Source organism: Capra hircus, chromosome 11 (genome assembly GCF_001704415.2).
Source record: "Capra hircus breed San Clemente chromosome 11, ASM170441v1, whole genome shotgun sequence".
In the NCBI taxonomy this organism is placed as follows: Eukaryota; Metazoa; Chordata; class Mammalia; order Artiodactyla; family Bovidae; genus Capra; species Capra hircus.
The window spans coordinates 12832358-12847860 of NC_030818.1; the positions used below are offsets into that span (position 1 = coordinate 12832358).

At 49.3% G+C, this 15503-nt stretch overlaps 1 protein-coding gene across 23 annotated transcripts in view; it reads right to left on the minus strand.

The window, feature by feature from the left end:
• The window catches only part of DYSF (dysferlin), a 225932-nt gene that overhangs the window by 55183 nt on the left and 155246 nt on the right, over window positions 1-15503 (minus strand). For 13 of the 23 annotated variants that reach the window (XM_018055066.1, XM_018055062.1, XM_018055052.1 and 10 more), the window contains 5 exons: window positions 14587-14688; window positions 14315-14476; window positions 13093-13258; window positions 12578-12654; window positions 6145-6207 (listed from right to left, as the gene is read on the minus strand). In XM_018055066.1, the coding sequence (XP_017910555.1) occupies window positions 6145-6207; window positions 12578-12654; window positions 13093-13258; window positions 14315-14476; window positions 14587-14688 (570 nt within the window). The remainder of the gene's footprint in view (window positions 1-6144; window positions 6208-12577; window positions 12655-13092; window positions 13259-14314; window positions 14477-14586; window positions 14689-15503) is intronic. The other 10 variants (XM_018055074.1, XM_018055072.1, XM_018055068.1 and 7 more) reach the window with 1 other exon arrangement.

Here is a 15503-nt window from a genome sequence, read left to right on the forward strand (position 1 = left end):
ACTAAAATATTGAACAAAAGTTCATGATTGGTAACTGACTAGAATTAACTCATCCTAAGTTCCTTGTAATATTTTGGAAGTAGCTATAAATACCAGTTAAATTTAGATTTTGCTAAGTTGATGATACATGTTAAAGTTTCTATACTAATCACTAAAGGAATAAAAACAATGTATAGCTTTGAAACTGAAAAGGGAAGAAGGAATGAAAAGATGGGGGGATTTTTCAATAGAAAAATGAGAAAAAAAGAAAAGAGTAGGACTAATAGAGACACAGAACAAGATGGCAGAAATAAATCCAAATATGTCAGTAAAACACAATATATTAGACTGTCTAACTCTCTAAGAGTTTATGTCAGGAGGTATAAAAACAGAATCCATCTATTTGCTGTTCATCAGAGAGATACCTAAACATAAAGTCACAGAAAAATTGAAAGTAAAAAGACAGAAAAGATATATTAGGGAAATACTAACCAAGAGAACATGGTTTAGTTGTATTAACATGAGACAAAGCAGCGTTTAAGGCAAAACTCATTAGTTGAGATTTTAAAAAGCAAGGAGTGGTGGTTTGCTACGTATTATTAAAAGATTGAATTCTCTAGAAAGATATAAAATGCTACAATTGTTTGTAGCATCAAATATATAAAGAATAACACAGCATCAAATATATAAAGAAAAAGTAGACAGAGATCACAAAGAAGAACAAACATAAGTTAGGAATTTCTAAAACACACTTTTAAACAATTCAAGTGTCAAAAAGAAATATGACAGTAATAAGAAAGTACTCAAAACTAGAAAACAACAAAAATATCACATATCAAAACTTGTGGGATGCATAAAGCAGTACTTAGAGGAAACTTTATAGCCTTAAATGCTTACATTAGAAAAGAGGAAAGTTTGAAAACTGATGAACTAGACATCACACTTCAGAGGTTAAAAATATAACAAGACCTCTAAAAATCAAAGGAAAGTGTTAGTCACTCAGTCGTATCCATCTCTTGCGACCCCGTGGACTGTAGCCCACGAGGCTCCTCTGTCCATGGAATTCTCCAGGCAAGAAAACTGGAGTGGGTTGCCCTCCCTTTCTCCAGGGGATCTTCCCAACCCAGGGATCAAACTCAGGTCTCCTGCATTGCAGGCATATTCTTTACCATCTGAGCCACTACGGAAGCAAAGAAAATAATAAAGGACACAACTAGAAGCTGGAAAACTAGGAAACCATAGAGCTAACTTAGCAAGCTAAAAACTGGTTCTTCGAAAAGATTTTTAAAAATCTGACAAATTCTGGCAAGAATAATAAAATATAACCTTAGGAATGAAAAGGAACATAAATAGAAGGTGAAGAAAATTTTTTTAAAGTAAGAGGTTGTTATGAAAAATCCTATGTCAATAATTTTAGGAAGAAACGGATAAATTCCTATAAAATATAAATCACCGAAAGTGACTCACACAGAAACAGAAAATCTCAAAGGTCCTATAAACATTTTAAAAAATTGTATCAGCAGTTTAAAATATCCCCAAGAAGAACACTAAGTCTAGACAGTTTTACAAATGAATCTACCAAAACCTTCACACAACAGATAATGTCAGGCTTTTGTCATTTATTCAGAGACTAGAAAAAGAACAAATATGCCTCAAGTCATTTTATAAGATTAGAATTATCTAGACACCAAAACCTGAAAAAAAACAGTATCAGAAAAAAAAGTCCCAAGCCATTATCATTCATTAAAAATTGATGCAAAAAAATTCCTAAGCTAAATATTTGCAAACTGAACACCGCAATGCAGAAAAAAGATAATGTAACATGACCAGGATAGATAGTTTCAGAACTGCAAAGTTGTTTTAGCATTAAAAAAAAAAAAACTATTAATGTAATTCACCACATTAATAGATTAAAAGAGAAAAAACATATGATCACTTCAACAGATCCATAAGGAACATCCAATAAAATGTAACATCATTCATGATAAAAACTCCTAGCTTGCTAATAATCACTCAGCTTATAAATTTCATAGTCAGTGGTGAAACATAAATATTCCATTTTAAATTAGATCAGATAAGAATACTCTCTATTATCAGTTATACAAAGTATTAGACTTATGGTCCTAGTCAGTACAGTCAGATAAGAAAAGCAAATAGTTAAAAAGAAAAAGAAATTAAAAGTACACAGAAGAATCAAAAATTTTAAAGAGCCAGTTCTTTGGATGAAAAATAACCATAAAATAGAGGAAATGCTATTAAGCCTAATGAAGCAAAAAATAAAATAAAATGGCATAAATTTAAAAACTCAGGAATGAACAGATAAAAACATGGAACAGATACAGAAGCATTTTCTTTTATTATAGTAATATGTGTAAATCCATACCAATGTAATAAACAATATCTGATGACATCTAAGGTACCAAATTGACTGAAGACGTAGAAAGTGATCAAAGAATCTCCTCCCCAAAATAGATGCTGGGCCCAGTCTTATAAAATGCGTACAGAGCAGACACATCTTATCCAACTGTATAAAACAAGTATTCCTGAAGATCTTCTATAATTCAAAACTCACATCATATAACCACCATTTTCAAGGAAAGATGATAGGTATCCTGTTTACCAGCTAAACCATAAACACAATTCATTTGGCCACCACCTTTTAAATTACATGACTGTTAATCATTTTTTAAATTTAGATTGATTCACATTATTACACGTTTTATACACAAAACAAGGCTATTAAAAGACCATGTAATTTCCAACTTGCATGATTCAGATTCATAAAGAATCGCTCCCGTGTATTTTCAAACCTTTAAACAATCATTCTCATCTCTCAGAGACTGTTCAAGAGCACACAAGATTGAGAGTACACCTCAGAAAGTATTTCATGAAACTCATTTAAAACCCTGATACCAAAACCTAACAAAGACAACCTAGAAGTAATACATATGAACAAATATGCAAAAATCCTACATAAATAATAACAAATCTAACTCAATAACTAACACACACCAAAACTTCTCCTTACAGACTTCCCCTTAACCAGGATCAACAAAAACTAACCATTCTCTCTGCTAACAAGTGAAGGTCCAGAGCAGATGAAAGCCTGCAGCTAATCTCATTTATCCACTGCAGCTCCCAGAGATGAGCCGAATGTTCACCAAAAATTGTTTGTTCCCAAATATGCTTATGCCAGTTGTAGTAATGTCATAATTGGGTCAGTAAGCATTATAAATACATATAATTTGAATTTTCAAAGAAAAGGGCATTTTATCTATGAAAATTAATTTAGTGCTACTGATGTTTTTTAATGGTGAAAATTAAGTATGAGTGAAGAGACCAAAAAAAAAGGTGTGAGAGGATCTTAAACATTAAAAGAACTCCACATTCAGGTTCTTTTGCACCTACCATTAAGATCTCAAAAACTTTAATAAACCTAAAGGAAAAATAATAAGTAATGCCTTTTAGATGTGTTTTATACCAGAAGAACAACATAACACTCAAATAGCAGATTCAAATTTAAAGAGGCCTTGGCATATATCAAATGATTGCCAAATGAAGATAATGGATATGATTAAAAAGAAAGTGTTTATGGTACTTATATTTGACTTTTAATGAGTTCCTATTAAACTGACTTTTTCAGTTAGCCAACCAACTACCTATCCTGATTGACTGCATAAGAAGACTTCATCTGTAGTCAGCTATAATACCATGACCATTTGCCTGATTTGGGTTTACCTCAGGAATGCAGGACAATTATATGTATCAATATATATATGTATGAACAGAACAATGGAAAACAAAATGATCATCTTGATAAATGGCACTGGATAATATTAAACACCCACATCCAATTTTTAAGGTATTAATTTTGTGGCTCAGCTGGTAAAGAATCCACCTGCAATGTGGAAGACCTGGGTTCAATCCCTGGGTTGGGAAGATCCCCTGGAGAAGGGAAAGGCTACTCACTCCAGTATTCTGGCCTGGAGAATTCCATGGACTGTATAGCCCATGGGGTCGCAAAGAGTCAGACACAACTAAGCAACTTTCACTTTACAAAATCAAAAATATCTACCTGAAACTACCAATCATTATCAAAATTAATTAATGGAAAAATGACAGAGAATTTCTCATTAGAATCAGTAACTAAATAAGTTTGCTGACTAGCATCTCAATTACCAAATGTTATCCTGAAAAAAGAAATAAGGTAAAACTATTACAAAGAAAATGACATATTTATTATTGTTTGAAGAAAACAATCTTAGCTGCTTGAAGAATTCAACTGAATCAATTAACCACTGTCAGAAGTAACAAAGGCACTTAATAAAGAGTCTGTTTCAAAGTAAATACACACAAAAAAATGTTGTTTTCCATATTCTAGCAATAACCAGCTAGAAAAAATATTAAGAAAAAAAGATATTCCATTTGGGTAGCAAAATAGGCTATAAAATGCCTAGGAATAAACTTAACAAGAAATGCACTAGATCTATTTAAAGTAAACTAAAAATAACTCTTCTGAGGAACATAAAATATGACAATTATAAAAATTAAGAAATTGGGACTTTCCTGGTGGTCCAGTGGTTAAGAACCCTCCTGCCAATGCAGAGGCTGCTGCTGCTGCTGAGTCACTTCAGTCGTGTCCGCCTCTGTGCGACCCCATAGACGGCAGCCCACCAGGCTCCCCCATCCCTGGGATTCTCTAGGCAAGAATACTGGAGTGGGTTGCCATTTCCTTCTCCAATGCATGAAAGTGAAAAGTCAAAGGAAGTCGCCCAGTCGTGTCCAACTCTTAGCGACCCCATGGACTGCAGCCCACCAGGCTCCTCCGTCCATGGGATTTGCCAGGCAAGAGTACTGGAGTGGGGTGCCATCGCCTTCTCCAGCCAATGCAGGGGACATGGGCTCAATCCTGGTCCAGGAAGATCCCACATGCTGCGAAGCAACTAAGCCCAGGTACCACCACTGAAACCCACACCCTCTGCAGCCTGTGGCCACTGCAGTGAGAAGCCCAGGCACCGCGACAAAAAGTAGCCCCCACTCACTGCAGCTAGAGAAAACCCACACACAGCAACAAAGACCCAAATGCAGTCAAAAATAGATATATACTTTTTTAGTCTTTTTTTAAAAAAAGAAATTCAATGTCCAGTGATGGGAGAAGAATTAAAACTTTATGGAAATCCATACAATGGAATGACATGCAAGCATTTTGTAAAGAATATAAAGATATGGAAAAACATCTACAATATACTCTTAAGTAAAAGAAAATTCAGGTTTTTAAAGCATGATAAGATTCAGATTTTATTTTTTAAGTATTAATGTGCAGAAGAGATATCTATAAATATAGGCACATCAAAATCTTAAGTGTTCCTCTCCAACTGGTAGGAATACAGGTGGTCTTAACTTTCCTGCCTTATACTTTATTGTGTTTTCTACATTTTCTACAACAGATAAATCAGAAAACACTTAAAATATAGATTGTCTCCTCCTAGAAGCCATAAAGCACCCAATACAGCAATGCCTCCTCTTGACACCATGAATGAAATTTTACTTCCAGGAGCTCCTATATCTTAGGCTCCCCCTGCAGGCCTGGGGCTCCCCTTGGCCCTCAGCATGAGACCTTGGGAGTGTATTGAAAGCTAGACACAACAGCCATCTTCCTGGAAGGACCCATGATCCTTGAAGACAACACCTAGGAAATCAGCCCAGGAGGACAGACGCAGCACTTCCAGGAACTGCAGGTGTGAACTGCGGGCTCCAGCAGAGCACTCAGCACCTGCTGGGGACAGCCAGGGCTCTGCAGTACCATAGGCCTCTTGCCCACAGAGGCCTCTCATGTCCCGCCTCCCAGCAGTCAGGGTCCAGAGACTTCCCCATTTTCCCTGGCCCATGCAATCCCAACCAAGACCTCAGCCCTCACGCAGGGAAGCAGGATTAAGGTAAATCCCAGGATGCACCAAGACTCATCTGTTTCTGAGAATCTTTGCTTAGCTTTCTCCCCACCCCTCCATTACCACACAGGGCAGGTTAACTGTTTTCTGCCAGGGCTCAGAAAACTCCTCTCTTCCCCTCCCACCCGCACCTCCTCTGCTCCCTTCCTAACTCCCTAACCCCACCCAGTCCCCCCGGGGAAATCAGGGTGCCCCCAAATAGGAAAACGATACATACATGAAGACTGGATGGAGAAGATGCCATGTTAGTGGGGGCCAAGCCCGACAGACCATCTGCAAACTACAAATTAAACACGCTGGTTAGCAACAGGATTCGAAAAGCCACGTCGGGGAAGACTGGACAGTCCCAAGGGAGCAGAACTCTCCAAGTGGGCACCCTCTGCTCTCTCTCCAGGGAGGCTACAAAAGCTGTGGGAGGAACGTGTGCTTTGCAGTTGGACAAGTGTGGCTCCAAATCCTGGCCCCGGTGCTCCATGTGACCCTGACCTCTGAGTCAGCATCCCCATCTGGAGAACGGGCACAAGCCTTGAACTGTCAGAGCAGCAGCGAGTGTGGATGAGATGAAGGCTGTGCATGCCAAGGACAAGGTGAGGCACGTGCGAGGGCTCAGCCCATGCCTGTCTCCTGCCTGCTTTCTTAGAGCCCTGGGCACCGCTGACTCCACTCTCACTTGCCCTCCCAGCCTTTCAATCATCCTGACCTCAGACATCCACCAAGCTCTGCATCACTGCTGGTGGTTTCTCCTAACAGCTGAGCCATACCAACCCCTGCTTGGGCACCATTCCTAAGCCAGTGCACGTTTCTGAGTCTTCTATTCTCAAGGACAGACATCAGGGCATCATACGACTTTGCCCCAAACCAGTCTCATAGGTACGCCACCTCTTAATACAGAAAACCTGCTGCCTTCTCCTTTGGCATCAGATCCTTGCCTGCAATCTCGCGGTATGGTGAATCCATACTTTATAGGATGAATCCTTGGGCTGCAGGGTCCAGGAGAGCCTTGGTGGGGGTCAGGGCTACAGGCAGGGTGACATTTTGGGGCACCACTAAAACAGTCCTGGAGGAGGTGATGGGGTCCTGGGGGACACATTCCAGTCTAGGTGGAGGTGGCCAGGAGATGCCTTGTGGGCAGAGGAGACAGGAGTTGTGAAGGGCAGAGGTGCGAATGAAGCAGCGCTGCCAGGGCAAGCAGTCCAGGGAGGCAGGGGAAGGGGTGTGACCGGAGCGGGGACCCAGCGCTGCCAGGAGGGAGACCCTCTGTCCTTCCAGCCTGGGTCAGGGGGCTCTTGGGGTCTCCACAAGAGGCCAAGCCCCAGTGTCCTTCCTTCCTTAGCAGGAAGGTGCAGGGAGACCCATTCGCCTGGGGTCAGGGAAACGCAGAAGAGGTAGTCTGGGAACTCACAGTCCCCTCCCTGATCTGGGAAGGGAGCCTCACTGAGGGGGACCCTGGCCTCCCCTAAACCAGCCCTCGGCTGTTCAGGCCCAGCAGCACAGGCAGGAGGGCAGAACGGCCGGGCACGCAGCCACGCCGCTGGAGGATTCCAGGGGGCTGGCTACATGTCGTGGGGGCGGGGGGGGGGGGGGGGCGGGTGGCGTGACCCTTGAATCGACCAGATGAACTCCACGTAAAACCCTCAGCGGCCCAGAGACCGGCCCAGCCAGGCAGCAGCTCTGCCCCTCTGGTTCTCATCCTGAACCTCACAGAAGCCTTATTGTTATTTTTAATACAGATCGTTTTTGGAAAGGTGAGAGGGAAACCGGCAGTTCACCAGTGCGAGAGGGAGAAAAAATAAAGCTAAACATAGTGCTCCAAAGGTCTGGGCCAGCTTCCGAAATTACACGTTCCCCTTTGGGATCCGGGCATAATTTGCTGCTCCGGTTCTGGGAGCACGTTCCCACCTTCACGGCGTCCCAGAGACTAAAACCGGAGCAGGCGGCTCAAAATTAGCCCGAGCCGGGAGCCAGGGAGCAGCCAGCCCCAGCACCCCACCCCATGCCCGTGGAGAGCAAGCCTCCTGACTCCTCCTGCACACTAGCCTGCATTTCCCCCAGAGCCTCCCAGGCCCACCACACACGTGTGTGCATACACACACACACACACACTCAGTACACCATCACACACACGCAATCCACACACACACACACCGCCCACCACCACGCCTTTGCCCTACTCTTCTGGCCACCAGGAAAGGCCTCCTCTCCCCACTGCTGTTCTAACCCCTCTCACCAGCCCCCTCAGAGAAGCTCCCTGATGACTTTGTCCATGCTGACCCTGCAGGCTCAGAGTCCCAGATCTTGGTGTCCCTACTAAGCAAGCATTCATGGCTTTGCCATCACTCTCACCATCTCATACGGATCCACCACACAGACCTCCTGTCTCTGCCCACTGGAGGGGAGACTTCCCAAGAGCTCTCTCTTCCTCTTTAGCCCTCCTCAGCCCACACACATCCCCCCACTCCAGTCCCTGGAGACTTCAAGAGGATACTCCTACCCATGGTGGTCTCTCAGAGCAACAGGAAAGGGTCACCTTCATGCCTGGAGGTGGGTGATGTGTGGGATAGGCAAGCGGTGTCACCCACACGTGGCCTCAAGACCCTCTAGGGAATGGCGGGGAGCCAGCTCCAGGTGTCTTCCCGCACCGCCACTCTCCCCCCGTCCTCATCAGAACACAAGAACCCGCAGACGAGGAGGCGAGGACCCCAGGTTTGTTTGGAAGTAAAAGTAGAGCCTGATTCAGACTCAGAGGCAGAATGGGACAGGGAGAGCAGCCTGGAGTCGGGGAGGCGGCAGGGGGAGGACAGGACAGAGGAAATGCTGGGAGCAGCTCATTCACATTGTCTTCCTGGTTGGAGCCATTGTCTGTCCATTATTTTTCTACATTTTCCCAACTGTAGATAATAGACATATATTTATAATCAGAAAAAAATGAATATAGCCTTCATTTCAAGGAGAGCACTAGACAGATTGAAACACCCCTGAGCCCCTCTCTGAGGACACCACTGGCCTGCCCTCAGAAAGTTAGGCATCAAGGCCACGATGCTTACAGCAGCAGCACTGAGCTTGCACACACATCTGCTCCCAGCCCCCCACCCCTCATGCACACTTACCCACGCACACACACTCATACCACCCCTATCCCCAGGCTATGGTTCTGAAATCTACACAAAGGACAGCCGCACAGACCAAGAATACACTGTGGGGTTGCTATGTGAGAGTTTATCTTATCCCAGTCCCCTACAGAGAAGAGTCCAGGAGGCCACGACCCTCCTCACCCCCAGAGATGGGTGCCCACTTTCAAACCCTGGAAGGCCAAGCGGACAGTTCTGTCTCATACATCCATTTCAGATCATCTCTAGAACTGGCCACTCTTGATGGACCAAAAGATTTCTAGAAATGTGAGAAATGCTCAGCCGTGGTGGTCAACCCAGTGACCTGAGCATCAGGCCATTGGTGACTTTTTCCAGCATGTGCAGCTCATCCCAGGAACTGGGCGATGATAGGGAGAAGGTTTTTGGCCAAGAAGGGGTGACAGAGAGAGGAGACAGGAGGGACCAGGACAGAAGCCAGATGTGGGAAGAGAGCATTTGGAGCTGGGGAGGAGCCTTCTGCTGGATTCACTGCCCCAGCTGGTGAGCACAGCGGAGAGGCGGCGTCACAATGGGAATGGTAAGGTGGCCTGGAGACACAGGTTAGACAAACAGGAGCCAGAAAAGTCCCAAATTCTGCTAGACTTCTAGTTCCTCCAGTCCCCAGAGACCAGGGCCCTCCATCCTACCTGCACTCGGGAAGGGGACAGGGGACAAGAGCCCAGCCAGAACTAGCTGGTGAACCACTGGGTCTGGAACCCACAGTCTCCTGAGTCAGCCCCGGTCCTCCCAAGTCCTACACCGGGGATTTGCAAGACAGAGTCAGTGAAAGATTTCCTGGACCAGCCGAATCAGAACAGTGATCTCAGAGAAAAGCACAACACAGAATTGCTTTTTCCTGAAGCCGCCATCAGACCCCATCAAGACACGGCTCCCTAGAGACTGGGACGGGTCTCCCTGCCGGTCTGGGGCTCCGTGACAATAAGGTTGTGTCTCCTCCGCCATCGGACAGAGAGCTGGATGAGGGCAGGATCCAAACCTCCTCCACCAGCGGAGGCGGAGCTCACTGCCGCCTCTCCCTGTGGACCCCTGGGGCCCTGTGAGCCAGCCCCACCCTCTGCCTGGCCAGCAACAAGAGCCATGTCCTCCCACAAAGACTGCCGACCCTGCTCTGGCTCCTACCCCGGCCCCAGTTCACTCATGTCAACGCCGGGAGGACGTCCAGCCTGGGCCTACTCACTGTCTGCCTCTGGCTGTGCTTGTAGCCAGCAGGCCCTGACACAGCGCCTCCCCATCTGAGTCTGCGGACATTCTGAGGGCGGCACGCACAGAACGGAAATCCTACTGGGCCAGCCCTGTGCTACCCCACACAGACCCAGACGGCCCGCTGAAGGGTGGGAGCCGGCGCTGGGCACCAAGCTTGGGGCTAATTATCTGCCTCATTCAGCTACAAATACCCACCCAAGCCTTGACAGCAGCCGAATTCTGTGTATTTGCAATTTCCATTTGGTGTCCTCAGGCAAGAGAAGCTCCTCCTAAGCTCCTACGGACAGTAGGCAGGATCCACCCACCCATTTATCCACCCACCCACCCATCTACTCAGGCATCCATCCACTCATCCATCTGTCCATCTGGGCAGGCAGACTTTCTTCGAATGCGTCCTCTAAGCCAGGCCCTGTGCTGGCATTGAGGACACAGAAAGGAATGGGCCCCACTCACTGCCCTGAGCCTAGTCTAGGAAACAAGCTAACGTTTACAGCGGCAGCATGACTTAAGCAAGTGCAGTGACCCAGATAAGAGACAGGACTTGCAGAAGTGGAGGGGCCAGGGAAGAATCCTAGAAGGAGCTGACCTCACCTAGGCTGAGTCTTGAGTGACCGGTGCTGGCCAGAGGTGTCCCCAGCAGAAAGGGTGGTGGGGTGGGGCCCTGGAGAGCCAGAGAGGTGGGAGAAAGTGGGCAGCTGGGACCTTGTGAGGATGCTTAGCTCCAGTGACACTTGAAAGTGAAAGTGAAGTCGCTCAGTCCTATCCGACTCTTTGCAACCCCATGGACTGCAGCCCACCAAGCTCCTCTGTCCATGGGATTTTCCAGGCAATAGTACTGGAGTGGATTGCCATTTCCTTCTCCAGGGGGACTTCCTGACCCAGGGATCGAACCCGGGTCTCCCAAGTGACACTTGAGAGCAACTATAAAGTTCTTGTGTCAGCAGCAGTGTGGCCCAGGACGGAACACCAGCAATGTCCCCTTGGAAGTAGCAAAACGATGAAAGAGATGAGTGCATGGAAAGAAGCAGAAATTCACCCTAAATGTCAGACAGAAGCCCCTGGAAGCACATCTCAGGGACAGCTTTCAGGACCCCAAGACTGACCCAGCACCCAAGGTTGTCTTCTTGTCCTCAAGGCTAATATTTGACTGATTGTTTAAAAAATTTGAACCCTTCCAAAATGCCACCCCTGAATAAATAGGCTGTGGGCCTGAGGACACATGCGCTGTCTCCGTAGGCTGGAAGGCTCTGCTCTGGGCAGCCCAGAAGCTCTGGGAGCCCTAGGTGCCATGGGGCAGCCAGGGTCAAGCAAAGCCAAGAGGGTAACAACCTGGAGCAGATGGAACAGAACTGTTCAAGGCTGGTGCTCACAGTGAGGTCTGTGTCCATCTCCACTGTGATAAGGCTGGGTGGTCCCAGCCGTACAGGACCCACAGCCCCCCAGAGTCCAAGGTGGGAAGAGTGATCCCCCCTTAGTAAGAGATGCCACAGGCCGCCTGCCATGCTGTTTGGCATTGGTGCCTGGGTCAGCAGGTAGAAGGGGCTTCCCTTGTGGCTCAGCTGGTAAAGAATCTGCCTACAATGTGGCAGACCTGGGTTCGATCCCTGGGTTGGGAAGATCCCCTGGAGAAGGCAAAGGCTACCCACCCCAGTATTCTGGCCTGGAGAATTCCATGGACTGTATAGTCCATGGGGTCACAAAGAGTCGGAAAGAGTCGCAAAGAGCGAGTTTCACTTCACCAGGTGGAGCAGAGAGCAAAGGGCTGCCTCTTGGACACTCTGGCAGCAAGGCCCTCCTCCTGCCCCTACTCCCTCCCGCAGGTGGAGGGGATGGGGCACGAGGGACTACTGGCTTGAACACAGACCCCTCCTTCAAGCTGCCTCCAGGGTGCCACCAAGCACAAGCCCAAAGGTGAATCTCCCCCCAAGGAAGGTCCTAGCAACGGGGCTGGGCACCCCGGAGACTGCCAGTCACTCCTCACCCTGTCCTGCTTCCCTCTTTCTTGCCCCCCCACTCTGATTTCCTGCTGATCGCCAGGGGCAAGCCCTCCACGTGGCCTCCAAGGTGCAGGGCTGTTTTTCTCAGATGCTTTGGGTCTTGCCCAGGAGACCCACATGGTTTCCCGCAAGCCCCCGCCCCGCTCCCTCCAGGCTGAAAGCTCCTAACTGGGTCCCTCCACCTGTCAGGTGTCAGCCACCAGGCTATGGGGGAGTGTCTTATGGAGACTGCGTGATGAGGAAGGGGAGCAAGGCGGGGGGAGAGGGTAAACCAGTGTCTGTGCCCAGGGACCCTTCCTACCTGGGTGGGGATGAGGGGCTCCTTGTCATCAATGTCGATCAGCACATCTTCCCCAGGACTGAGTAAGCTCACGTCATCTGGAGGGACAGCAGTGTCCAGGCCTGAGAGGGGCTCCCCTGGGGACTCACCCCTCCCGAGCCATGAGACTCGGCCTTGGGTCTCGCCACACTTCTCACTCGTGTATTCCTCTCCCACCCCCGAGTCCTTCCCTCTCGCAGCATCATCCTTCGCACTCCCGTCTCCCCAGTTCCCTCTCTCCTCATCCCTTTGATCCCTGCGTCTCCCTCTCCTGCAGCCTCTCACCACAGCATCAACCCCCACTCCCTGGAGGACCCAGCCTGGGGCCAGACGATGCCCTGAGGAAGACAAGATTCCCGCCCTTCCCTCCCATCAGCTGGGCAAAATTCACTTCTCATTCAGGTAAGAGGAGGGCTTCAGGACATGTCTCAGCTGGGGAGCCCACCTGCCCCAGCCCCCCTGCCCCCCACTCCACCAATCAAGAGCCCCTCCCCTACCTGGGCCGCCCTGTGGGGACGGACTCTCCTCTGAGTAAGGATCACACAGGAAGCTCTCCAGGCAGCGGATGGTACACTGGCCCACCACGGGCCGGCGGCCAAACTGCCGGTTATCAATGACCTTGACCACGATGGGGGGACAGTACAGCTCCTCCCTGGGCAGCATCTGGGTGGAGGAAGAGGGAAGCTCTGGACAATAGCCTGACCTCATCTCCGGGAGGTCTCAGAGGGAGGAGAGCCCTGCTTCCCAGGACAAGTCCAAGGAGCAGAAAATGACTCTCAACCTACACCTAACCCCCAAGGGCTGTCAATCCAAAGCGGTGGTCAGCTCAGCCCAGGAGCGGGCCAGTGGGGCAGAAGCCGCCCACCTCTCTGTCTGCCTCTTGAGTGCTGCATGCAGAGGCTGACTTTCCCCTCAAGCTTTAACCCCCACACACACCCAGCTCAGCCCAAAGTTAAAACAAGTCTCCTCTCCCTGAACCCTCACTGGCTGGGGAAGGGGAAAAGCGAGAAGCTGGCCCGGGACTCAGCAGTTCTCGCAGACAGCCCCCCCTCCAAGTGGATACTCAAGAGTTGGCTTCCAGACCCAGATTCTTCTCCCCCAACCCTAAAAGCACTTTGAACACAACTTGAAATAATTTATATTCTCTCCTTCGGTGGTGGCTTTGGTTCAGCCAAGAGGAGGCTTCTGTTGACAGCCATTGGGCCTGGAATTTCTACAGCACTTTCATCTTGCAAACCATTTTCCTTCCCTCAGATTTGCCTTACTCTGGTTACTAAGCCCAGGCAAACCAGGTTGCTGGAGGGGCCTGGGGCCAAAGGCCACAGGGGTGAGCCCCTCTGCAAAGGCCCAGGGTGGGGGAGGACTAGGTCCAGGAAGATTTGGAGGAATCCCCGAAGGTCAAAGCCCTGGCAGACGGTATTGGGGGACTGAGGCCTGCCCTGAGAGAGGAAACAGCCACGGGTGGGTCCTTGGGACTCCCGTGGACTCAGGATCTGGGGAGGCGGAACCAAGCTGGCGCCCTCTGTGCTGTGCGCAGGCTGCGGATCCTCCAGGAAGGAGACAGTGAGCATTTCCTCCTGTTCTCAAAGGAGGTGGGAGCGAGACCATGAGCCAGGCAGAATCCTGCAGGGAGCTGGACCCCAGGCTGCCTGGGGCTGCGAGGAAATTCTAAGCACCAGGACTCCGGTAGGCAGCAAACCGCAGGGAGGTCAGGCTCACCACTTCCATGAAGAGGGTGCAGATGTCGAAGTTGGGGTTCTTCCGGAGGTTTTTTATGACACAGGATTGCACAGACTGGCCCCCGCACTCCACCACCAGGCTCGGGGAGGACACGCTGGCCAGCTGGTAGCTCTTCATGTTCCGAAGACCCCACGCCAGGACCTGGGGGTGTGGAGTGAGGAGAGCAGCTGGAAAGGCCCCAGGCCCAGGCAAGGCTGGGCCAGAAAAAGGGAGGCCCCCAACCCCCACCCCCGTGGTGGGGGCAGGCTCACCTCGATGGCGGTGCGCTGGAGAACCGGCTTGATGTTCTGGGGGACCATGTAGATGTTGGCCTCCCTCTGGGGTGGCGGGTAGGGCAGGTCCGTGTCCTCTGACTGCAGGGCAAGAGGTAGAAGGGAGACAAAGGCAGGAGGAAGCCCAAGGCAGAAAGACAAGAAAGGAGGACAGATGAGATGGAAAGAAAGAGCGTGTGTGGAGAGACACAGAAATAGAGCGGCGAGGACACAAGGGGGCAAGCGGGCAGACAGGAACAAGAGCTCAGTCAGTTTCCCAGGCACCCTCTTCTCCAGGGCCACAGCGCCAGCACCTCGGCCCAGGGGTCAGGTGAGTCTGCTGCAGACAAGCCCCGGGCCACGACTCCTCCCAACAATGAGCCGCCCGGGGGTCCCAGTCCCTGTCCCACGCACGTGCACACACATGCACTGTCCAGCCCACCCTGACACATCCACTTCAGCCCATCTCAGTCCTGAGAGGACCACATGCCCACCTGCTAGCCGCTCCCGCGTCCAGCTCAGACCCTCCCAACTGATCACCCGCCCTGTGTTCCATCTCCAGCCCCCACAGATCCAGAGACACTGGCCAGCCCCCAAATCCCGCCTCTCGCACCTGTCCTGAGGTGTGGCACACCTGAACAGAATGCGTGCACTGTGAGCCAAAAGAGGCACTTACAAACAGGAGGCAGGGCTGGAAAAGCCTGCCACCCCAGGCACCAACCGGCCTGCTGGGGAGGCACCTCCACACCGTGGCAAGAGGCCAGGGGGGCAATTCTGCTTGCCATGGGTCTGCCAAAAAAGACTTGGGCGAGAATCCTGAAGAGCTATTAATACATAGGGAAGCAGCTGAAGCACCAGAAGCAGGTATCCCTGTGGGTTAGACAACTACCACGTCTAGCAGTGGTTATGAACACGGG